Source organism: Macrobrachium rosenbergii, chromosome 6 (genome assembly GCF_040412425.1).
Source record: "Macrobrachium rosenbergii isolate ZJJX-2024 chromosome 6, ASM4041242v1, whole genome shotgun sequence".
Classification (NCBI taxonomy): Eukaryota; Metazoa; Arthropoda; class Malacostraca; order Decapoda; family Palaemonidae; genus Macrobrachium; species Macrobrachium rosenbergii.
In genome coordinates this window covers 57772137-57798325 of record NC_089746.1, presented here as the reverse complement: position 1 = coordinate 57798325, position 26189 = coordinate 57772137, and the positions used below count along the sequence as shown (strand labels likewise).

General features: G+C 36.8%; 1 protein-coding gene across 50 annotated transcripts in view; it reads left to right on the top strand.

Annotated features, from left to right (window-relative positions):
- The window catches only part of PMCA (plasma membrane calcium-transporting ATPase 3), a 476515-nt gene that overhangs the window by 372213 nt on the left and 78113 nt on the right, over positions 1-26189 (top strand). For all 50 annotated transcript variants that reach the window (XR_010853417.1, XR_010853401.1, XR_010853416.1 and 47 more), the window contains 2 exons: positions 4947-5176; positions 17525-17660. Coding sequence is in view for 30 of the 50 variants with exons in the window: in XM_067105915.1 (XP_066962016.1) it covers positions 4947-5176; positions 17525-17660 (366 nt within the window). In the remaining 20 variants the exon portion in view is untranslated. The remainder of the gene's footprint in view (positions 1-4946; positions 5177-17524; positions 17661-26189) is intronic.

The window sequence follows — 26189 nt, the reverse complement described above, 5'->3', positions numbered from 1 at the left end:
AAAATAAAGAATGAATTTTGGCGATCACACCGCCATCTGTTGAGGAAAATGAACACTAAACATATGCTAACGAGAGGGGAAGGATAGAAAGATTTATGCTTGTGCTTCTTTCCTCCAGCATCATCTGATCTCATGGGTGGCATATTGAATGGTAGAGCATTCTCAAGTGGATTCTTTAAAAAGATATATTTAATCATTTAAAGTTAATATCAAAAATATATTTGACTTCACACATTTTCATTAAAAACAATTGTTTTCTTACAAACAAAAGATATATGGCATAATCTTTGCTGTTGGGAAGTTGTAAATAGTATGTGGTGCCACCCTTGTAGTCACTCAACCAACTAAGGCCTCTGATTCTAAATTAAGCCGAACCATGGGGGTTCCGGGACCACAGAGTGCTGGTTTTAAGAGGCTCGACTGTACATTAGTAAATGTTAGTATAAAACAGAATTTACCATATGTATAGGTATTTATTTGTAAATACTGTAGATGTAATGTGTAATAGGAGGATGAAAGAGTAGGTGAATAATCACTTCATAGGTGAAACAAGGAAGGTAGTAGGATCACAACAATAGGCTTGGAATACAAAAATTTTCAATAATAAAAATTATGGTGTATGAAGGAATTGCTAAGCCAGCATCTCATTATGAAATTAAGTATGAGTATTGAATGAAAATGAAAGAAAGGTTGGAAGTTGTTCAGGTTACTCCTCTGCATATGTAGGAAGAAGGGTTGATTAGATTTCAAATGTAAAGGTATGGAATAGAAAGCTTACACTTGGAAAGATGGTTGGGAGATGTTAGGGACAGACTAGTCAGGTGCAGAATTGAGTATGATAGACTTAACAGTTAAGGTGCTGAACTTAAAAAGGTTTAGAGGAAGTTGGAGAGGCACCAAGAAATTATTGAGTAAGTATAGTAGGTGTTGGATGGAAAGGACTGCATCGTGTGCAAGTTGCTTCATGCCAGACATCTGGGGTTTAGGCATTGTTGATAAGCTTTAGGTATGAATAGATTAAGCTTCTGAGGATGTGAAAGATGTATAGCTGAAAAAAATTAATTTTCAATAAATCTTGTTTTTTTCAATCTGGCTTTTATTATTATAATTATATAAGTGATTAGTAAACCCAAAAAACTTACCAGAAGGATTTATTCTTGGGTTGAAAAGTTGAATTTAGACTGTTAAGTGAGAAGAAACTAAAAGGGAGAAAATAGTGCATTTTAGGTCATGAGAGACACTGGAAAGATCCTTAAGTGCTGTCTTCAGTGTGTTGCAGAAAACACAAGTGGTATGTATCATTTGAACAGCTTACATAAGTGAAGAATGTGGAAAGATAATAGGAAAGCAAAATATTGTAAGAGAAGGATTAGGGATGAGAAAAGTGATGCAAACTTTTGTTCAGGAACCAAGATGATGAAGGGCACAGATGTGAAAATGGGAATAGGTTGAAGCCATCAAAACTGTCCTGAATCCATGTGAGCCTGAACTTAGAACGGGGTTGTGGGTTGAGGCCTAAGTGTAGCATCATCTTCCCCACCATACAGTATGATTATTTTATTATCCAGAAAAGATAAAGAACGATGAAACCAATAAGTATGAGGAACTGCCATAAATGAGTGGGAACAGGGAGTATGCAATTACCCCTCCATCACAGTGCTTGCTTTTATGGCTTAAAGCAAAATGCCAGATGAATGATATGAACAAGACAGTCTATGGGATGGATGGCCATAGGTGCCAGTAATACCTTCATCATTTACCAGGAATTAAATTCCAAATAGAAATTTAGCTTTTATAATATTGAGATGACAGGTTATGTACACCATTATAAGTATGTACTGCATTTGATGATAATACAGATGATAATTTTAATGATCATCAAAACTTGGACTACATAGCTTAAGATAAAAATAGACATCATGATCACTTCCCAATTGCTTTATGAACAAACAGAGAGCAGTGTGGACCGCCAGTGCTCGGTACTTCACGTGAATGTGCTCAAAAATAAAAAATATGCTGGGGAATTGGTGATAATGATGAATGGTGAGGGTATTATATTAAGTGTTTTGCTCCATATATCCTGGTACAGTAGTATCTACACCAGTTTCATGTGCTTGGAGTGAACTTGAAACACCCGCAGTGAAAGGTTCTCATTGTAGGTTTTGGTATGGCTGGAAAAGTAAATAAAGTCTACTGAGTTACTTTTGTTGAAATGTTCATGTTTAAATATTGTGATAGGAAGTTGTTTGTTTTCTTTGTCTGTAATTCATCAAAATGTTATTGGTGAGGCTGTAAACATTGATGATCTCGGATGACTTCAACTTCTTTAAAGGATCGTATCCCACAATTTTGTCCTTTAGGTTTTGTGCAATTATAAGTACTTTGGCAAATTTCTGTAATATCTTGATTGTGTGATTTTTGTTATCTTTTCTTTTTTCAGTATTGTTTTTGTTGATGATTACATAATAAGTTCCAATTCCTCATTTGTTAATAAGTTTGTATAATAAGTTCCAGTTCCTCATTTGTTAGTAAGTTTGTATGGTCTTCAGTGTGCTCCATCACTTCTTTGTCTGCCCTGTTGACAAATCCTTTACTGGTGACTCAAGTTGCTACTCACTGTTTTCTTAAATTTTGTTTTCAAGTTCAGGGAGGCCTGTGGGTCATTCATGACTTCATTGTGTAAAAGCTTCCAACATACATTGACTATTTCTGTTTTTAATGTATCCACTGTAGCTTTAGTGAAAGTTACCTTTAACTACAGTGGTGAATGACTTTTGACCAGCGGCATTGCCACATTGTATTGAGTTCATGTTTCCATGCCTTAACCTTTCAGCCTGCTTTGCCCTCTTAGAGATGTTTGCTTTATTTGGCATTATCTCTCAAAACATCCTAGTTTTGTCACAGTTGAAGTTTTGATACAGAAAGTATCATTTGTCTCAATTTTGATGGAAATCTTGGCGTGGCACCTTATTAGCAGACACAGACTTTTCTGTTTTTATTTCACTTGAGCCTTTATCTGTTGCAAAATCAATGACATTATCCTTATTTGCTGAAAATGGTTTTGCATTACTTGGCACTGTGGATGATTACTTGTAGGTTGAGTGCTTCAAGACAATTTTTTGCTGCCCACTGGACCACATATCTAATAGTTCATATTTTCTAACTGTAAATATAAGGCAATTTATGCCTTTACTAAAATCTGCGGACATAATTTTTACTGTTGAAGGGACAGAAGTGTAAGCAGCAAAAATTTTTTTTTTTTTATATCCAAAAACCATTGTAGATAACTTTTGATCATTCTGGACAATTCTGTGACATTCTTTTTTCTTTAAGGATCATGTCATGATCTTCAGTCTTTTTACTAAGGACGGCACTTAATTGGCCCTGTTGGTATTGGCAGAATGCCATTTGTGCTTCTCTTTCCTTTTTTGGCAATATTAGCTGACCTTTTATAAATGACCGATAAACAAAAACAATAATGCAAATGAGGATGGATACATTAATTCACTCCCTCATCCATAATGTGATTGAGGCATCGTGATGAGATGCTTGGATAAGTGTGGTGAGTGGAAGTATCAGTAGTACAAAGGGACAGCAGTCAAGAGATGAATCACTTGGGCTACTGGCCAAAATGGCAGCTGTGCACTTGAAATGTGTAATTAATTTTTTTTTATTTTTCCTATTTAATATATGATACTATATTCTCATAGCATTAGAAACTGGAACCTGATTACTTCATTTTTTCAAATTACACTGCTATCTCTGTGTTAAATATGTTCAGTATTCCATGCTTGCTTTCAGAAGCACCAAAGATATGCCTTTAGATGTACCCAAGTCATTTTAGTATGTGTTTTCTTATTTGTTATCAAGAAAAAATTACAACCTAGAAGTAAGCAATTGGGGTAAATAAAGTGACACATTTGTTTTTAAGGCAAATACTGAAAGGTGAGTTGAATATGTTTAAACACTTGTATCATAAATCAAATTTGTACCACAAGGAGTTTTATCCAATGCTTAATCAATTTTTATTCTTTAAGTAAAATGTATTTCAGTATTTTTAATTACACTTTAGGACCCTGTTTTTAAAAGTTAAATACATAGAATTTTAAAATGTCTTTGTCCACGTCACCTGAATGTGTGTCTGAGCTCTGCCTCATTGAGAGTTATGGTTGTGTGGAGTTTGTGTATCATGTGCCATCACACGTAATATCCTGGATTAAATGTTTCAAAATGTCTAGCCCCCACTCGTTACATATACTGTACTTGTAGATGTTAGATTGTAATACCCATGTAACCCTCTTATTGTAAATAAATAATACTTCAGTAATATATTATCGTTGTGATAGCATCCTGTGTGAACTCCTTAATGCAGTATAGCCTTTGAAGTATATTGAATATTTAGCAGTATTGTATGTATGTGTATACTGTTCATATATACATTTGTAATTTTATATATTTTGTATATTTTAATATACTTTATATACATATATATATTTATGTATGTATACAAAACAGCATACACACATGCATAACTTAAGTATAGATTGACACCAGCAGTAGAAACCCTCATATGCTGAAAGTTTTATTTTCTACAGTATTTATTTCACAAATACTTTGAATGTTTCTGCTTCCCTGTATTTGAGTGATTCTACTGTATTAAAAGAAGTAAATCTAGTTTTTAAACATACGGTATGATATGAGCTGGATTTTGTTGATTTGATTTACTGTATACTTAATTTTGTCTCTTTAAATGTAAGGATAATTTTTCCTTATGGTATATATATAGACATTATTACCTCATTTTACTCAGTGTTACGTAATTTATAATATATTTTACTTAGCATATAATTTTTGATTGCAGTAAGATTAAATTGTGGTTTTGTATTTGCTAATTAGCTTAGATAGGTTGCTGCGTTCAGAGATAATTGATGTTCATCTCTTTGCAGTTGGTCACCATGATGAGGGAGAGGAGGAAGCAGGATGGATTGAGGGTGTGGCCATTCTTATATCTGTCGCAGTTGTCGTTTTTGTGACAGCCTTTAATGACTACACTAAAGAGAAGCAGTTTCGCGGTTTGCAAAGCCGTATAGAGGGCGAGCACAAATTCTCAGTTATACGTGGTGGAGAAGTTCAACAGATTGGAGTCGGAGATATTGTTGTTGGGGATATATGTCAAGTAAGAACTTTAAATGACCTAATTTCCATTTCTACATATAAGAAATTCATAGTATTTTCTCTCCCCTCTTGCTCTGGCAGTAGAAGCTTTCAAGATAATTCTCATGTTTTTAACTCTTGCATGTTTTGCTAACATTTACCATTATACAGAGACTGGAACCACATTTTATTAATGTCAACCAGAATCTGGTGGCTGCATATTGATAGGTTTTCTGAGAAGCATCATGAAAGGTCTTGTCTCTGAAATCTTTCCAGTCTTCAACGTATATAAAAAAAAATAAATATTTTTCAACATACCCCTACCTAAGCAAAAATAAGGCTAGGATTTCTTTATTGCCATTATCAACTTAAGGCATAGCCCTTTAGATTGCATGGATTTTCAAGTATCAGATATTTTGGCAGTATCTTATTCATATTTCTATGGTAGTCACAAACATAACCTGGATGTGTTTTGGTCAGCTTATGGAGTCCAGTAGTTTTATGTAATAATATAATTTATTTTTTTGAAGGACTTATTTGTTGATTGTTAGATGTTGATTCAAGAGATTTCTGAATTTGTGCATAGTATGAAGAAGTCATAATCAAGTGTCATTATTATGTACTGTTGCTAGTGAACTGAGAATAGAAGTTATGTGTACAAAGAGTTTAGGTTTGTAGTTGCTTCATGGTAAGATTGCAAGAAAATATGTTTGTTACTTATAAAAGTTCTGTTGTTAAAATTCTCTTTGAACCTATTCATTGTTAGTTATAAAAAAAATGATTATTTGATTTCTATTAAAACAATCAATTTGCTTTCTTAGGCTAGTAAGTTCTCCCTGACTAGCATGACCGTGACGTTTCTGTTTTATTACATAAATAGATTAATAGATTACAAGTAGACTACAAGTTAGTTTAAGAAGCTGTTGAATTTTGGAAACAGTTTAAGGCCAGTAAAGCTCATTGTGTGCATACTTGAATTGCAGGCATCTTTTCCAATGGCATTCATGTTATTCCCTTTGGATAGAGAACTCAGAGAATCCACAGGGCATTTAGTTTGAGAACCAACAAGTTAGGCAAGGTCCTTTTGAGTACCAACAAGTTAGGCAAGGTTCTTTTGAGGACCAACAAGGCAAGGTCCTTTTGAGAACTAGTAAGTTAGGCAAGCTCCTTTTGAGAACCAACAAGTTAGGCAAGGTCCTTGTGAGAACCAATAAGTTAGGCAAGGTCCTTTCAGCTAAAAATGGCTCAGCTCTCAGTTCTTTGATCTGATACCTTTAGGTAGTATGCAACTGTATTTTATTAGTGTATGAGAACTATCCTCCTTTAGGAAGGAAAATCTATTTATTGGAATTTTTCTGTGCATACCAAAATATACAAATGCCATGTACATCAGTCATAGTCCAAAAAACCCATTCAGCAACCAATTGATTTTTTTCTTATATTCAAAAGCCCAATCACCATAAAATAATTGTCCAGATAGTTATTCAAATAAATACTTTTAACCAGAAATTCTTATTAAAATCATTGGTTTGCACAGTATAAATATTCACATTGTCTTGGTATCTTGCTTCAAAATAGCTATGATTGTTAATGGCATTGATTGAAAAATTATTGACAAAGAAGAATTCTCAGCTATATGACTTATGGTTTGACATACAGTATTTTGAAGTAGGAGAGCTGACCTTGCTATGATAAGCCACAATTTTACTTGGACAAAGGTTTGAAGGTAATTGAAACTGCTGTATACTTATGGTGCCTTTGGAATAGAGAACAGGTGTCATTATCAATTATTATAGTGAAATCATTTATATTCAGGTTGTCAAATGTCATGCAGTCATAGAAAAAATAACAATTTTACATCTTTTTTCACTTTCCTTTATTCTCAAACTAGCTGGTGTTTACAGATATCTGTATGATACATCTTGTATAGTATTTGGTTTTAACAATTTTGTTCATTTTTGATAGTATTACAGCTTCTTGCTTTACAAATACCTATCCATTTTTGTCATCTAAGTTGGACAGACACTGAATCAAGATATTGAATCATCATCAGTGTTGTATTTAAGTCCACAGCTTCCAGGGCAGAATCAGAATCTGTACCATCCAAGGAGAAGTGTGAGTTTAAGCCCATGCCATCTGAGTCCAAGGTCTAGTCAAAATCCAGACTGTGTGAATCAAAGCCCAACCATTGGGTCTAAATGTCTGAGGTTGGGTTGACTTGGAGTCCAGGTTTTAGATTTCAGATACAATCAGTCAGCCAGTCAGTCAATCACTCAGATTAATTAATGTGAACAAAATTAGCACAGATATAAAGTAGATGGTTGTGATTGAGGTTTCAGGGATTGATTTTCACCACAACCCCATAAAACACCTTGTCCACATTTAGATCTTGAATGTCCCAAGACACTTCATTCTATTCCTCAAGAAGAGCAACTGTATTGTCAACTACAGTTCTACCTGAATCTCCCCACCTTCTTTTACTTGGTAATATCTAATAGTTTCCAGTCATCAGCATTAAGTAATCACTTTTTTCTATTTTTGTCCTTGTCATGGAGAAAGGGGTTTTCACTTCTTGCAGGTTCTCTCATTGCATGATTCCTTTATTTATCTCTGGCATTTTTAAACTGTGAAATTTGCCATTGGCTTGCATTTGTGCCCATTTAAAGTTATTCAAAATGGTTTGCGTATAGCTTTTGTATTTCATTAAATTTTTATGTAGTATTTTTGGTATGCTGACTACTGAGCAAGTTACTCTCTAGTTAGCCCCAAGAGGTTGTTCATTCACACTTCCTCAGGCTGTTGTGTGTAAAGCATTGATCATGGTTTTTTTTTTTACTCTATTGTCAGTATTGGGAATTTGTATGAGTTGTATTTGTATTGTTAATTGTGTTTTTGGTTATATACTTTGTTTTGCTTTATTTTGCATCTTTTGTTGCTCTTGGTGTGTTGTGTTTTCATTGTGCACAATATCTTGGCAAATTTGCTAAGGAATTCCAAGGTTGACCTGTCAAGTCCTCACTGGAGACAGACCCGCACCTTCATGGTCAGCAGTGCTCAGCTGTGCTTTCCAATGAGGTGCACTAAGATTAGTCACCTGCCTTGTACAATAAGGAGATTGTACAAATGAGGGAAGTATATTTGTGGAGCTGCAGACATCATCTTGTCCAGGTGTTCTGTGACTCTGTTGTTTTCTGGATCATCTTCCTTGATCAGAGTAGCCTAAAGGAACAACAGCCATCTACTGATGTGCTTCTAGCCACTGCCCATCTTGCCTGTTCACCCATGTTTCCCTCTTGACTGCTTTTGTGCTTGCTTTCTCAGTTCCTGTTCCTTTTTCACTTCATGCTTGCCTTTTCTGCTGTAGATGTTACAGTGTCAGACAGCATCTTCACTAAGCTGTAAGATTATTTTTCTCTCTACGTCTGTAGGGATTCAGGATCGTCTTTGCTAGGTTATTGTTCAACTGGCTGCCCAGTGAAAGCTTAGGGGTATGACCACTTGATGTCTCCCTCACTCTTGTTTTTTACCTGATCACATGCTGAGAAGGTTCCACAAGATTCTTACAGAGGGCATAGTAAAACAAGTGCTAGGGTCTCGCACGTCATCTTCTGCAACCCTTTGATTTGTAGAGGCAGATATGGCTAAGGATTTATCCAAGAGTTCCTCTTTATCACCAACTGGTAGGAATGAGTTTTCAGAGCTGTCAGTTCACTGCTGCTATAGGTGTCCAATTGTCAGGCTAGGAAGATGCTAGTTCTACTGGGTAGGGTATCACTCTGCTTATTGTAATGATGGTGTACCTCCAGCCCACCTCTGGCTTTGGTAAAGGAGCTCTCAGAGAAGCTGACATTGAAGGTGATCAAAGAGTTTTTGGTTAAATTTATTATCTTGTCCTCGTCCAGGCTGTTTTTGATTGTAGGCAAGAGAGCCACTCTTTTTCTTACAATGTTACAGTTGCCAAGACTTCAAAGAATGCCAACTATCCTTACCCATACCTGCCTAGTGTTGCCAACTAGTTGTCAGAGAGGAGGTATTAGTTGCCCATTTCAGCAACAGAAGGAGCCTCTATCTTTGGCCAAGTCTCCATTGGGAAGGGAGGGGAGAATTAATTTTTTGTCTCCCCACAGACAATTATTTTTAACCAGAGGGGCCATATCTCCAAGAGATATTGAAAGTCTTGGTAGGAGCTAGGAGCAGATCTGTTGTCCATGGACTGAGTCAGGGTTGGTTACCAACTCAGGTCTTTGGTAATAGGACCCCTCATTTTGCAGCCAGAGGAATACAGGACATTGGCAATGACAGCCCAATAGTTTCAAGGCCTTGAACAGTGAGGTAGGTGAGATCAAGGATCCAGAAGCATGTGATCAAGAAATTGCTGGACAGATCTCCAGGCTTCTGTTGTCATCTCTTTTTGGTCACAAAGCCAACAGACATTTGGCACTTCATTAGTGCCATCAGCATGTTGAATTAGTATCTGCAATTTATCTCCTTTAGGATGAAGTCAGTGGAGTTGTTGCAGCAGTATATCAGGAGGGCAGGGTTCTGGCATCCTTTGACCTCCAAAATGCTTACTTCCACATCTTGGTCATTTATCATTGAGGAAATGCTTACAGTTTGTGTGGTAAGGGAAGGTGTTTTGTTTTCTCTCTCTGGTTTGGGCATGCTTTGGCTCTACAAGTCTTCTCCCAAACATTGACTCCAATGTTAGCTTGAGCCCACTCGTTCAGCATAAGACTTTGGAAGAACTTAAATGACTGGTAGCCATGTTAAAGTAACATCTGGAAAGTCTCTGCTGGCTGGTTGCGTTAGTACCTTTACATATACAATAAATGGAAAAAGTCTGATGTGGCCCATTTGATGGAATCTTTTTATTCAGTCATGGATATTGACACTATAACAGCTGTAGTTTAACCATCATAGAGGGCATGATAAGTTAAGTATACCTTAGTTTTACCAGACCACTGAGCTGATTAACAGCTCTCCTAGGGCTGGCCTGAAGGATTAGACTTATTTGATGTGGCTAAGAACCAATTGATTACTTAGCAACGGGACCTACAGCTTATTGTGGAATCCGAACCACATTATAGCGAGAAATGAATTTCTATCACCAGAAATAAATTCCTCTATCTCTTCATCAGCCGACCGGAGAATCGAATTCAGGCCTAGCGAGTGCTAGTCCACAGCTTTACCGACTCGCCCAACGAAGAGCTGTGGGCAAGGAGACTGCTACCTGTCGTTCATCATTTCCTTCACCAACCAAACTGACTAGCCAAGATTGTTTCGCATAGGCCTCTTTATGATGAAGAACATGGAACTTTAGGTGTTGAAGTATTAATCTACTGTGTCAATCTACTGTGTCATTATCACTTTAACCCATTCGAAGTTTTGATAGATGTCGGGAAGGGTTTACAGTGGTGACAAGACCCTGGTCACCTATCAGGAGTTCCTCTAGTCCCTTGGTTTCTGGAAGTCCTCATGTTCATAGATGCATCCAATCACTTTTGTGCTGCACTTTCTTTGCTAACTGACAGCAGGCACATAGTTAAATGCCATCTTCTTGGGCCTCCTCCAGGCATTTGCTCCACTTTTGGAAGGAAGATTAACAGAGCTATGGCAGACATCTCACAACAGTTGCCTGTCTAAGAAATCTGGGAGGAACAAGGTTAGAATTTCTGTGTTATCTGATAGTGCAGGTCATTTGTGTGGTAGACACCAATCTGGGATCTAGCTGTCATTTTCTACAGCTTTAGCTGAGTCAAGCTTATTCTTCTGTCAGATTGGTAATTGGATGCAGAGTTGAGCAAGGCACCTTTAGCTATGCTTCATTCTCTGCAGGACCCAATAGCCTGGAAGCTGGCTATCGTGCTGATTTTTGATAGCCAACCTATGGTAGTGGAAGTGGTGTAGATTCTGTGATTAATTCAGCAAGAGGGGTTATTAATCTTGTCAGTTCCACTATTCACGTAATTGCTGACTTCTGCAAACTGCTGCAGCATCAGGAGAGACTCAGTTTAAGTGATCAAGTGTAACAGAACAGGTCTTATACCTTGGGATGGTGATGTGAAAAAATTCCTGAAACTTGAAGAAAATTGTTGATTACTCTGAAAAGGAGATACTTCATGAGATGGTTTACCTTCCTAAGTGGGACCCCTCTGGTTTTTTTTAAATTCTTGCAAAGGCACCTTGCTTACTTCAAGAAGAATCTTTCCTTTTGAGCCTAGCTATGAATATAGTGTTCCTCTGGGCATTTTCATCTTTGAGACTAATCAGAGAACTGCATGCTTTGTGTGTTTTGTTTTGGATTTTATTGTAGAGACCCAGACAGCAGGTATTCAAGACTGCAACAATTCTCCTTTTGTTGTTTTTGTCATGTCTTCCACAGAGAACAATCTTATGCTCTCTTGTAAGAGCTACTAGCCAGGACTTTAGGAAAATGAAGAGCCATAGAGTCCATGAATTCAGGGTTTTCCTGTTTATAGCTAGCGGAAGAAGCGCATGTCCAAGAATGCTGTCTTGTTTTGTCTAATTTTTTGCTCTTTTGTGGATGTTTCAGAAGACGTAATGGGATGCGAGATTACCACCATATCCTAAGCTGGCTATGGTTTAGGGACTGATAAGAATATTTATGATCTCCTTGGCCACTTTGCCCAGTTGATTTCATGGCAAATTATTAAACCTCCTATTTGGTACTTGATCTTGGTGCTGCAATCTTGGTGCTGCACAGCATTACTTGACCTCCATCTGTCTCCTTGCTGAATATGATCCGCAAAGTAGTAATCATAGCTTCTTTTTTGTCTCATATAAGTGTGTCAGTGAGCTCCCTGTCCTGTTGGGTGAAATTCACTGCAGTTGGTAGTCTGCAGTGGTCTTTAATTTCTTTCGTCTCATATAAGTATATCAGTGAGGCTCCTGCCTTGTTAAGTGAAATTCTTTTCAACTGGTAGTCTGCGGTGGTCTTTCGTTTGCCCTGATGTTCATAGCCAAGCAAAAAATCATTAAAATACTATAGGCTTGGGTGTCAGAAAGATAGGCATAACCAAGATTTTATACATTAGCTAAAATGGCTACAAATTGATGATGAAGTAAATGTTTATACTTTATAAAAGGAATGTAATTAGTATTAAGGGTTTCAAGGTGCTAGTTTATGGGAAGGGATGATGAAAGATTCTGGATAATTATCGATCAAATTACAATACAGTGCCTTGTAATGTACACACACTGCATTTGTTACTTTGTAAAGTAACAATTGAATTTCTTGCAATGCTGGCAGGTTCATCACATTTCATGTTCTCGTGATGCCACAGTTGATGGTATATTACTGAACAGCATATTGGAGGTTCATTTTGATTTCTGTTATTTCGGTGTCTTCTCCAGACATACAAAGTTTGGGGCGTGTATTTCCCTTTAACTGCATGTTTTTCTGGTTTGTTGCAGTCGCTCATGGTTTTTGATCAGGGGCTGTTCCTTATAAAAAAAATGTTATCTCCTTGTTCACGTAGTCAGCGCTAATGAAGTTTTCATACCTTGATCCATGGAGGCTGTGTATTTTATGACATTTTTTTTTTACGATGCTTTTTTCCCAGTCCATTGCATGTCTGCCCTAGAGTATATCAGTATTTGATGATGCTTTTCCTGCTTTTAAATTCTCACAGGAATTTGATTAACTTTAGGCTTGCAGTATTTTTGAGTATTTCTGACTGCTTGCTGTAAAATAGCCAATGTACCTCCATTTTAGAGTATAGCAGCAGAGGATACATACAATTGGGGATCCTTTTTTATCTGCTGCATTCTCTGTTTTCATTAAGCACAAGGGTCACATGGATAATGTAAAAAAATCTTTTTCTCCTGAAGAAGCATGTCGAAGGAAAGAAAATGTTGTGGCTAATACCAAGTAGAAGTTTCTGTTTTGGCAATGATGAAAGATACTTTTGGCCTCTAATTTACAAGCAGTATGAGAATATTTTTTAATATTCAGAATTCTTTAATATTTCATGAGAGGATACTCATTAGTGCATTATACTCTGTAAAATCACTTTCATCCTAGGTGAGGCATCTGGGATTAACGGGTTGCTCTTTGATGCTCTCCCTTGGCAGGTCAGTTCTCGTCCAACTCTGTATGGTGTTCTTTCCTCAGCTCTTCTCTGTTGTTTTATAGCAGTTGGTCAGCATCCTCCTCTCCAATATTAAGAGCAAGTTCTCATCATAAGGTACTTCCTCAACTCCTTAATGCTTGTAAATCCTTGTAAGTATTGTGCTGTCATTGGACCAGCTTTTCCATGTGCAGTTTGACACAAACTCCATCTCGGCTTTAGTATCAGCAGTGTTGTAAAGAATTGCAAGGATGTTACTTTTTATGACAGATATCAAACAGATTTACTCCATACGTTTCCATGTTGGCTATGATTTCATCAACAAATTTATGGTGTAGAATGTAAACTCGGAAGCTGGTGACAATTCTATACACAAGGACTGGTTCGCAGCCTTGCAGTAGATGTAATTACTTAGTACAGAGGCAGTCATGATGAGAATGTCTTTCTTTGTATAGTACTATTGCTTTTTTTTGTACAGTATTTTGCAACCTGGCAAATTAAGTAAAGAACATGTCCATAACTATGGTTTGCCATATCTGATGTTGATTCAGGTAGTAATACAGCATACAGCGTGCCGTTTTTGGTGTGGCTACAGACAGAACTGTAGGCCTTAGATTGAAACTTTTGTTTCCTTTGAATGAAGTATTCAGATTTTTAAATGGGTTGGATCCAGATATTGCAGTTTCTTATAATGTTTTACAGGTGGTACATGATCTATACAGGTAGTCCCTGGTTATCGGCGATCTGGTTCAACAGGGCTTGTCTAGCAACAAAAATCGGCAATTTTCGGCACCGAAAATCACCAATTTCCACTTATCGGTGCCAATAATTGGGTTTTGGCACCGATACATATCTAACAGAGGCGCCGATAACCGAATAAGCACCGAAAATCGCCGATTTTCGGTTATCATCACGCCGTCAGAATGGAACCCCCACCTATAACTACGGACTGCCTGTACTGGGCTCATATTCGACACGAGGATTATCCCAAAGGAGGCAGTACTCTCATTTAGGCACTACTACGGGTGTTTGCAGGGTCCTTTTGGCCTGTGGTTGCATCCACATTTTAGCCTATCACTTAAACCTCCATTACTGCTTCCTTTCTTCAGTCTTGCTGACTACCCTCTAATTATTCCTTCTTAGTGTAGTTGTGGGGTCTTCTTTTAGTTCCACATTTAGATTCTTGTAATTCATCTTTACTTTCTGGGTATCTTTATCTTACAATCCAACTCTTTTCATTGTCTTAAGGACTGAAGAGCCAAAAGTGCCCCCTTGCTTGGCTCGATAGCCTAAATGTCAGTCAGTCAGACCAAGGTTAAGGTAGTGGTGGAAACTGCAGCATGCTGATGTCATATCCTTGAGTATGGATTGCTTGAAGATTGTCAAGCATGTGGCATAGGTTGAGTCACCTCTTGCCAATAACAAAGGGCCTAATAGTGATGCCAGCTTTTACTGTTGGGTCTCATGGCAGCAACTGTCTCTTCGGCTATACACTCATAATTTAAGAATTTTCTTCCTTGTCTGCCTTTTGATTTGGTCTATTAAACAAAAAGATTTTATTCCCTTGGATGTAAGACTTCCAGATCTTGTTCAATGAAAAGTTAATAGCTGAGTGGTTCTTTGGCAAAACAAAGTACAGTTTTCTCTTCAGTTAGGTCTGATCAAGGACCTTTGTTCAAAAAGAGACTGATCTCATATGTTTTCAGCATCATCTGTACTAGTATCTTGCTTGTTAAAGGATCAGAGGTAATATAAAAGAAAAATGCCACGCACAAAACATAAGTAGAGCCAACAATCTTTGAAATGTTATAAACTACGTATGGTCTCAGATGGCTGTTTTCCCCCTTGCATTTCACAGGTTAATGATGTTTTCCTGTGGCTGTGGATTAGCAAATGCCAATAAGTGACTGCTTCCTTTGTGATATATAATCTATCCAACAAACCACAGAGCAGACATGTTGAAGCATGTGATACCTTTGCAATATTGTTACATCATACTTAGAATTACCGTAAGACTTAATAAACAAATGAGTTGTGGCAAGACTAGTGAATGCCATAGCAAACCAAGTGTCAGTACTCTCATGTATATTCTTATATTCATGTATATATTCATATAGTCAAGTGTATATTCATATATCATTACATATGTAGTGTTTCATGGTATGTTCATGATAACTTCTCTGTGATTCATCTAAAAAAAATGGTTATGGAAAATTGAAACATAAATATTACAGAAACACTGTGGTTATGGAAATTTGATTTTAAGAAATGCTGTATGAAATTAAAAGTGATGTAAATGTTTCTAAAGGCAATAGTTGTTCTCTGAATATTTAACAATTGTAGAGTAAACGGTAGATTGCCCTATTGTACTTACTATGTAAATTTACTTTTGCTGTACTGTTTTATCACACAACAAAAATTTCATATTGAATAGTTATGACAAAAATTATGGGTTGAAATATATAATCATATGCTGTACAAGTGATGATGATATCTCTATTCCTTGTTATGCAATTAAGATTTGTAAATTATATCAAATTTTCAGAAACAAACATAGCTCATTCAAAATCTTATTTCCCACTAGGTTTTTGAACATGGATTTTTTTTTGGGGGGGATGGTTCATGTTTGGTGAGTCTTGTGCATTTCACATGTAAGCCAAGTATTAGGGATTTACTGTGCAGATTTTGGTGCTCAGAGAAAAGTCCTGCATAAGCTTGATACTGAAAACCTAGTCCAGGGGGAAAATTGTGTCTGGTTTTACAGCAGTATATGATCCAGCTTCACTAGTTTGTTCCTTTGCAACTAGAGTGACTAGTTACCAAGTTTGAAACTGCAGCTGCCAGTGAATATATACATTGAATGTTTATATAAACCACAGCCAGCATTTGCTGTTGTATTGGTACCAGTTATTTCAGTTTTACTGCACAAAGTTTTGACTCGAATTTTATAGTTTTGTATCTGTTCATTTAAATTTCAAGCATTTTTTTATGAATCACTTTTGGTTGAACAAATCAGGTGCTGAATATCTTTGTAAAATTTATCACACATAGGTTACTGCTTCTCCTCATGGACACACAGTTACTTTAAAAGAAAATGATTGTGATGCTGGAGACTTGGGACTGCAAATTCTGAAATTTATGACTTTATACACACATCACAACACTCTTACTCTCAAGTGCAGTGTTTACCTGTATGGTTTTCTTGTCTTGCTCTTGTGGTTAATGCAAGTGAAGGGGAGAATTGGCATCCCCTGATTGTTAGTAACACTGATGTAGTCAGAGTGCATTTATGTAACTGCCTTTTGTTTATCAGTCTGTCATAAAAACCAGTCTGACTGAAAGTTTAAATACTTTTTGTTGACTGTATTTATCCATAGAAGATAAATATATTCAACATTAAGTAATTCTTGGTATTTACTGATAGATGAATGGGAATCTTCAATGGATTTATCAGATTCTCAGTTATCTATATCCTATGTTTATAGTCAATCTAGGTTTAAAAGCAAAAATTTGTTGGCAATTTTCTAGAAGGTCTCCAACTTCTTTGCTAACTATTATTTATTCTTGAGCTTTTAAAAGTGTATGTTCTTCAGTTAATCTGTTGAAAATGCAGATCACCATTAATACTTCATTTCTTGCTGTGAAATGCTGATGAAGCTATCACAGACCATTGCCTTGTTCCCCCAAATCCGTCTTGGCTAACTGAGTTAAAACACCTGCAGAATTGGTATACTTGGGTTTCAGACTGCTTGAACAGTCTTAATAAGCCAGGGTCCAGCTGATCCAGTCATCAGAGGGTGTACAGTCTGCACTCATGCATTTCTTCCGTAGGGAGGTCTGTTGTCCTGAAAAGACTTGAGACCATTTCAGAGATGGTTTTTGGTAAACATGGACACATTTTGTTTTCTGGTGTTTTTCACTGTGGTTAAAAAGGACCTTGAGGATTTTTTTAGTTACCAGATTGAGAAATTTAGAAACAGTTTGTGTCTTTAGTGACCATGAGTTGGCATAAGATATAGTTATGGAATCCTGATGAATATTAATTTTTCCATAGTATGATGAATTTTTATTTAATTCATGATAACTATTCATCATACAAACTCAGGTGGTTCAAAGTTTGTGAATTTTCAGTGTTAGTAGAGTATCATCATCTTGGTTTAATGTAGCATGTAAGCATTTACATATAATGTATCATATTGATTAAATGTTAATGAAAATCTCAGAAGTAATTTTTTTTTATTTATTTGCGCAGTATGTAAATACTTCTTTTTTATTTGCAGATCAAATATGGTGATTTGTTACCAACAGATGGAATTTTAATACAAAGTAATGACCTGAAGGTGGATGAATCTTCGTTAACGGGAGAATCAGACCACGTAAAGAAAGGGGTTGACATTGACCCTATGGTGCTCTCAGGTATGTTCACAGGAATGTTTTTTATAATGTGTTTTTATGCTTGGAAGATTCCTGGCAACAAAGTTGGAGGGCCAAGATAGAACATGTGTAATGGGCCTTATGTTGTACCTAGAATATGTGTAAAGGGTTTTATGTTGTACCTAATGATGTATCAGACCTATCCAAAAGTCCAGGTTGAATGTAACACTGGACTGTTTTGATGCTTAAGATGAGGTGAATTAATTCAGTTAGGCAGTATTAAAATTTGCTGTTCAGCAAGACATGTGAAAGGGCTATTATTATTGAGTGCACAGAGTAACTCCCTAAAAACTTCCAAGTAGAAATGAATTGGATGTATTTTTTAAATCTAGAAAATATAGTTTTAATATTAACATACAACAGGTTTTGATGCAGGAAAACAATGTGGCAAACAATGTGGACACTGAGTGTACATATGTTTCTCTATGGCTCCTTTTAAAAGGGGCTTCTGCACGTAATCTTCCAAAGGGGTCTGGTTCTTGGAAAACCTCTTTAAAGGTGGGGGGGATGAGGCCATTTCCACCCTAGCCCATTAAGGATAATACTGTATCCCCAAGGGGAGGACTTCCATTGCAAGTGATGCTGTAGAAGACCACTCCCAACCATACTATTCTTATTGGGCTCCACCTTTTCTCTTGCCTTTAATAGGCATTCCAGGAGTTCCTTTTCCTTTTCCCGGTATGAGCATCTTTCCCTGCTTTGGAAGGGATGCTCTTGCTGCTGTTGTCCCTTCTGTTGTTGTTGGAAGGATCCTTTAGGGGTGACTAGAGGCCTGTATGATTCTCTCATAGGAGAACATATGTTTATAGTTCTGTTGTCAGGCTCATTCATTGAGTCGAGCCACAACAGGCTCCTCTAAAGGGTCCTTACAGAAAGAGTTAGAATGTAATAAGATACATTGGGGAGTGACATATTAGAACTCTCCCATGTTTCCCTTCTAGCCTTTATGCAACACTCTAGAAAATCATAGATTGCTCCCCATAGGGTTCACGTAAATGTTTTGGCTACAGCTGCAAATATTTTTATAAAGGATTTTGGAAGCCTTCTGATAGAAACTTCCAGCATACTAGTAAAGGTTATGATATTGAGGAGGTAGAGCCCAGCATGAAATTCAGTTAAGGCTGTCCTCTCTGAGATTTTTCTCATAGGGGTCCCAAACTACTGAGTAGTCACATCCAGAGGGAGCTTTTTCTTATCAAAAGGAAGGACCAGTGTTGTCCATTCCTTTGTAGAATTATCAGACACCGGGATGACGGAGACGGATGTCTTTAATTCTGCCGCTGGCTCTCCGTTTCCCAGTTACCACAAAATTCTGAAAATTTGCCCTCACGTGATTGTATTAAAAGTGAAGGGACAGAAGGCTGGGGCTACCCAGTGAGCATAGTGAGTTTTATCTAAAATAGATGTAACATTTCATTTTCCAATGACCTGGTAAAAAGTCTTTTGTATGGCTTTCAATGCTATATTTGTAGGTAGGATAACGATCTCCTTTGGAAGTTTCTCAATGCCAACTAAGGAGGGACTAAGCACCATTCAGTATTAGGAAACGCCGCCCTGTCCTGAAATTTTACATGTTCAACTTGAGTCATGATTTTCCTTTCATTAATAAGGTATGTACCATCAGCAAAGAAGATACACATTGAGGCATCACGCCAACGGTTATCACTATCACCGGGCTTGGTACTGGAGCCCCTACTATCCTTTAATTTTAAATTTCATACCCCAAACTGGCCTTGTTGTTGCTACCAGTCGGAGCTCTAAACCCAGACCCTGCCCAGGCAGGCTGTGCAGCCACTTTATTCTTTCTTTTAAAGGCTGAGAATTTCTTACATCTTATATTTAATTCATTGTCAAGGACTGACCTGAATTCCTGTTTGGAATCATGGATAATGTGTCTGATATATTGACTCTCAGTATCAAGGACATCCTTGAAAATGTTCATGATTTCCTCGTGGGAGTCAGCAAATGCAACAAGTGTTGTTTCCCTTTTTGGGGAACTTGCTCAAACTGATTGCGCCCAGGCAGCCTTACTGTGACTGCCCAGCAACCAAAGACAGAAGTTCTGGATGACTCACTATACCCCTCAAAAGATACGGGCACTTCAGACGGGGCTAGGTGGATCCTATTAGGATCCCTTCAGTGAATGATAGCTGCTTGGGTGATAGATTTCCTTTTGAGGTATCGCTCTCATGTACAGCTGAAGGCTGTGTCCCTGGTCCTTTTGGGTTCAGCAGGGCAGTTTGTGGCAATATCCACTTCCTGTACAGTAAAATGGACATCTCTCCCAAATTAAGACTCCTCTTCTCCATCAGAGGGGTTGATCTGGTAGGTACTAGGAACCAATGCTTCCAGACTTTTGGCCCAAACGTGTTGTGCTCAGAAATGGAGGTAAATGTACTCTGCCGGAGTTTAGCCGGAAAGATATAGTCTCCTCCTGTACCTTTACTGAAACCTGGGGCCCAAAGAGACAGCTTAGTGCAACTTGTGTCATTCTTAACACTTGTTGCCAGGAACATGTTGTAGATTTCACACGTCTGGTGACCAACCATATTCCCCTTTATTCCCACAAGGACTATAGTATAATGTTATGATAATGGGCATCCCTACATTCATAGATACTACCATTATTTTATTTTTGTCACAAATGTTAGATGTGCTAATTATTTGTAATATCTTAGGCAGCACAACTAACATGAATAGGTTAACTTGGGCACAAGTATGTAGCCTTATTGCTGTATACTGTTAGCCATCATAACATATGGGTTTTTGTCGTCTAAGACAGTAGTCATGTAATGAATATATAATTACTAAATAAATTTTATTTACTATACCTCCTCTCATATTTTCTTTTTTTCCATCTTACTTTCCACCCTCTCCTAATAACTGATGCATAGTGAGCTGCTAAGTTTTTCTCCTGTTACACCTTCAAACCTTTTACTGTCAATTTCTGTTTCAGCACTGAATGACCTCATAAGTCCAGTGCTTGGCCTTTGGCCTAAATTCTATATTCAGTTCAATTCAAAAGTAAATTCTTGAATGTTACACCATTCTATTAGGCCAGAGCTAACTGTACAATGTAAATCTAATTTGCAATTTTATGATTTGCTTACCAGGCCTAGGCTATGCACAAGCCGCTGGTAAATAATTTTGCCTTAGAAGTAAATTCTTGAATGTTACGCTCTTCCAATAGGCCAAATATGATTTGTTTATCAGGCCTAGGCTATTAGGCCACAGGTAAAGCTATAGGCTACATATGAAAATACTGCAATTAAAATATTTTACCAAGGGAAAAAATTTGTTTTTAAATAAGCTAGGTGCATATAAATTAAGTACAGTTTCAATGTCTGTTATATGACAATGTAAAAGTTTAATAATCACGTAGAAAAACAAAGATTACAAACCTTTTACCAAGTGATGCTGCCAGCGGCGGAGCAATACCTGCTAGAAGTACAGGCAGTCCCTGGTTATTGGCGGGGGTTCCATTCCGATGGCGTGACGATAACCGAAAATCAGCGATTTCCTTCGCTTTTTTGGTGATTTTCGGCGCTTTTCAGTTATCTGCACCTCTGTTAGGTATGTATCAGCGCCAGTACGCAATTATCGGCGCCAATAAGCGGAAATTGGTGCATGTCGGCACCGAAAATAACTGATTTTCATTGCTAGACAAGCCCCGAAAACCGGAGTGCTGATAACCAGGGACTGCCTGTAGTTCCGTGAAGGAAAACATCATCTAGTGTGATACTAGTTCCCTGATATTAATGCTAAGTAGGGAACATTATCACAAAAAACTATTCAGGCTGGTAATTCAGTACTATAATTAACCAATAGGTTTTACTCAACACCAGGGTCCGGAAGTTGAACACGATCAAAAGTCGAATGAACACGATCGAAAGTCGCAGCCTAGCCTGTCTACTAAGTAGCCCAGGTGGACCATATTAGGATCCCAAACTACTAAGGTAGAGGGTCATATACCAAAGATCTTTGAGAAAAACACAGTTTAAAAGTATTACTTTAATATAATTAAACATTGTTGGCTAGCAAAGACGGTAGCGTAAACAAAAACTTAATTCTCGCCCTGGAGGTGACACCAGCCCCCAAATTCAACAAATTATGTTACCACTAAAAATTTTTAAAACTAAAAATTTCCTCTGGGACTTAACAGTATGTACTTAACTTGCTTCAGTTTGGTTCTTCCGTGATGACCAAATGCGAGCTGGAGCACTTGTACATACAAAAATTCTAGCTGTGTGCTAATGGTTGCAGAGACCAGAGAATAATGAGAGTTGGTCTGACACGAAATATGTTGTTGACACAATAATGAACAGCGTGTAGCATGCCTTTGCCACATCTGCAGGTTGATAATATGGAGCCCCCCTAGGGACCGTGAAAGTAACTCTTTTGAGGATGAACAGCAGCTACGCTATAAAAAAAAAAAAGAATTTTTTTGGTAATATCCTAATTATGACAAGCAAGTTGAATGAAAAGTGTTAGTACCAAATCAGTAACTCCTTTGAGAATGAACAGTGGCTACACTATCAAAAAGACAGATTTTTTGGTACTATCCCAATTATAACAAGGAAGTTGAATGAAAAGTATTAGTAACAAATCAGAGGGATAAACATTGAGGACGAACAACGGTTACGCTATCAAAAAAACAGATTTTTTTTTGGTAATATCCTAATCATAATAAGCAAGTTGAATGAAAAGTATTAGTAACAAATCAGAAGGATAAACATTATCAGTCATCCAATATACTGTTTCTGAAATTAATTGTATTTTATTTAGTGTATATAAATTTTTATGAGATTATTGACTTTGGTTTGTTGGCATCAGTTGACATATTACCAGAGGATGTGTTGATAAGTGTTGGTAAGGGTGGTGATAGGTGTGGAATGAAGTTGACATAAAAGAGTTGTTTGTGAAGGATGTCAGAGATGGAGTGACTCATTTAGGTTAGAGCAGTTGGGTGGATAACGTGATGGGAAAGCTTTGTCTCTACAGCAGAAATTTCCCAAAGGAGTACGTAAATGGAAGAATTATCTATAAGGAAAAGTGCAGTATGAAAATGGTACTTTAGAACACTATACAGGCAGTCCCTGGTTTACGGCGGGGGTTCCGTTTTTACGCCGCGTTGTAAACCGAAAATCGCGTAAACCGAAAAATCGTCGAAAATCGTCAAGAATCCTAAGAAAACCTTACTTTTAATGCTTTGGGTGTATTGAAAATGATGTAAACTGCATTTTTATTGAGTTTTTCATCAAAAAAGCCTCCAAATTTTGATTCTGCCGTTTTGGAGCCATATTTCTTCCGTCGGATCGTCGTACGATGCGTCGTAACCCTGGAACATGCGTCGTAAGCCGGGAAATAATTTCTGATGAATATATTTGAAAAGCGTCGTAACCTCGGTACATCGTAAGCCGGACCCGTCGTAAACTGGGGACTGCCTGTAATACCTATTGATATCAAGGTGTGGAAACCATTTACAGTATGTAAAGATAAGTTGAAAGTTAGTGTTTTCTCTAAGATTATGAAGGTTAGTGAAAGCCAGGAACAGGAAGTAATGATGGTGTGGTTGTTAGAAGTATAGAAGATTCTGCTGGTATAGGTATTTGGAGTAAATGTAAAAGATTATGATAGTATAAAAAAAAATGGTAATCCCACAGAGCAAGAAAAGTGAGTGGAACTTTGCAAATACTGACAAATAGAAAAGGTGTAAGGACAACAAAGGTGGTTTGTGATGCAGTTGTTGAAAGTGTGTTAGAGGTTGGGGAATAGTCAGATTCCACATTATATATAGGGGGACTGATGTAAATATCTTTTTTTTATTTTTAGGAAAAATGGGCAGAGAATTGTGAGCAATTAACCAAAATATTGCAGCAAGAAATTTGATAAATATTTAAGCTCATTTGTAGGCTAACCGAGGCTGGCATGGATTCCTTTGTCATATCTACAAGCTGTATATATTAAAACTTGTATTCACAAACATTTTGCTGTGAATTGTGTTACTTACGATATCTGTGTTTTCTGACTATAAGATGGTAGTTTGTCCTAATTGTCTAAGTGAATTCCATTTAGACGTCTGTTTCTGTTTTGTAGTAATAAATATGTAATTTTATTATTAAGTAGTTTAATGAGTCCACTGAACCAGATGTAATTAAAATATTGCCAAGCTTTTATGCATTAATGATTAGTTCTTTTATTAATAAGCCTTATGTAGGTAGTTAATTTCCAAAGAACATTTTAGGCCATTTTCCATTAGAAAGATTCTTCAATTAAGTTGCGGTAGTTTTTATTTAACATTGAATAATGAGTTTTTATAATTGTGGCAGCTCTTAGTTAATAATGAATAATGTGCTTTTTTAGACATTAAGTGTATTTCTCATTTTAAATATCATCCTGATTTTAAAAATAATTTCATAGGTTTTTTTTTATTGGCAGAGAATATAGGAATGTACGAGCTACAAATCTATTGTTTCAATGAAAGAAAATTATATTTCTTGTAAAGCCAGCAGTAGTAATCATAGTGGATTGGTATTTTCTGTAGAATAATGTTGGGAGGAAAAGTATTTGATTTTTTCTTTTATTAATTTTTCACTTAATGTGTTAAAAATGAAGGTAGACACAGTTGAGAAAAATTGTTTCATTATTGGTAAGAAAATCTTGTGTCCTGTGGAGAATGCAGTTGATGCTATTACAGGGCCATAGTTGTTTGCAGAAATTTGAGACTGGTTGAAGAACAAAGGACACTTCCAGTGGTTTACACCAGATGAAAGGTAGAACATAGATTTAGGGTGAAGTTGGTTAATTGCAGTGTGGTGACAAATGTAAGCTTTGTGTGCAGTTTTAAATCTTATTGATTGTTTCTTGATTGCAGTAAAAGGAATATTTTATAAGTGTAAATATGTATATATTTCTTGACAGAAATATAGAGAAAAAGGTGGAGAGGTTATGTTGATAATATTTATCTATTTATCCAACCATTTACTAGTGCTTTAGGAAAGTGCTAGTACTTCTCAGTCATAATCATACCTGAATATGACAGTTGGACTGTTTCTTTATTGAAGAGGGGTTATCCAACCTTCTAACTGTGCAGGTGAGTCCCAAGCCTCACCACCATCTCCTGATGGTAACAGGAGGGGAAGGTAAATATTTAGCTTGTATGATTGCCGTGGAAAGTGTGTGTTGGAGGTATTGAGTGGATGTGTGTAGTATAAGGAAAAGAGGCAGTGGCGTGGAAGTGGAAATAACAACTGGCAAGCAAAGTTGTCCTACAATATTTTTATAGTAAAGTATTTTCTGTAGTGATGGTATGTAACTTTTTCTTCGTTCGTGGCATTTGTTGACAATATTTTACTAATTTTTAAATAGTTTTGTTATAGGATAAATATCCTTATCCTTGCTGACTAAACTGTCATGTGATAGTTATAAAACTTCCTCTTATGTGCAGTGTTAGTACTGTGGCTCTTAATTTTTTTTTTTATTGTAGGTGCTTCGGTTGTTAGCAATAATGATAAGAAATAATCTCTCGTTTTCATCTTGTTGTTTCTTATATCTTTACCAGAATATTACAATGCTACTCCCATGTTTCCTTCCAAACAGTCTTGAATTTAGTTCATATTGAAATATTTTGGTATCAGGAGAGCTAAATTCAAAGTTTTTGATGCACTTTGAGCTATATTTGAAGTTGATTTTATAAAACTAATTATTTTTGTAAAATTAATGTAGATTATATTGTTGCTAGTTACTTTCATAGACGGGTTGGAATGGCATTGCTTAGCATGGATGAAAGGCAATATATGGTTATTACATTTGTATGAAAAAATTTTGTTATAAAGACATGGTTTTATGTGTTATTGTCAAGTAGGCTGCAGGTAGTAATTTTCTAGATATAATTGTGTAGTAAAGCATGTTTTGATAAAACCTGATCCTTCATGGTTCCATTGTCAGTATTATGGTTGTCCAAATATTTTCTAAATGGTTTAGAATAAGGATTTAGCCTTGTTTGAATCTACTTAACCCTTAAGTGGTACTAATTAGTTGTCATGGGCAAATGGTGCTGTCAGGTGAAGCCTTAGCTCGTATCATGAGGCTCAGTAGATGCTGTTTCCTGCATTACTAAGAGAGATGGAGAGAGTGTGATGAAACTGAGCTACCACTTTAATAAAACCCAGATGCTGGCTCTCATCCTTGTGTGATTTGACTACATGGTAATGTCAGCCATAAAGATAAGTTTAGTGAGGATCTTCTTCCTATCATTATTCACAGCTCCTCTCAGTAGCTGTTTCCGTTGGTTAACTGATTAGCGTTACAACCACTAAGGCCTTTGATGCCAGTGACTGTAACAAACTGTTGGTAAACTTTATTCTTAATGTATTGTAAGCTTCATGTTCCTCTTTGTGCCCTTCATTGATATCTGTTAGTGGGAAGCAACCCAGAGGAATGAAGGTTGATAGGGTGAAAATTAGAGGTTTGTGTTTATAGAAAACAGTTAATGAAGGTGCACAACACCCT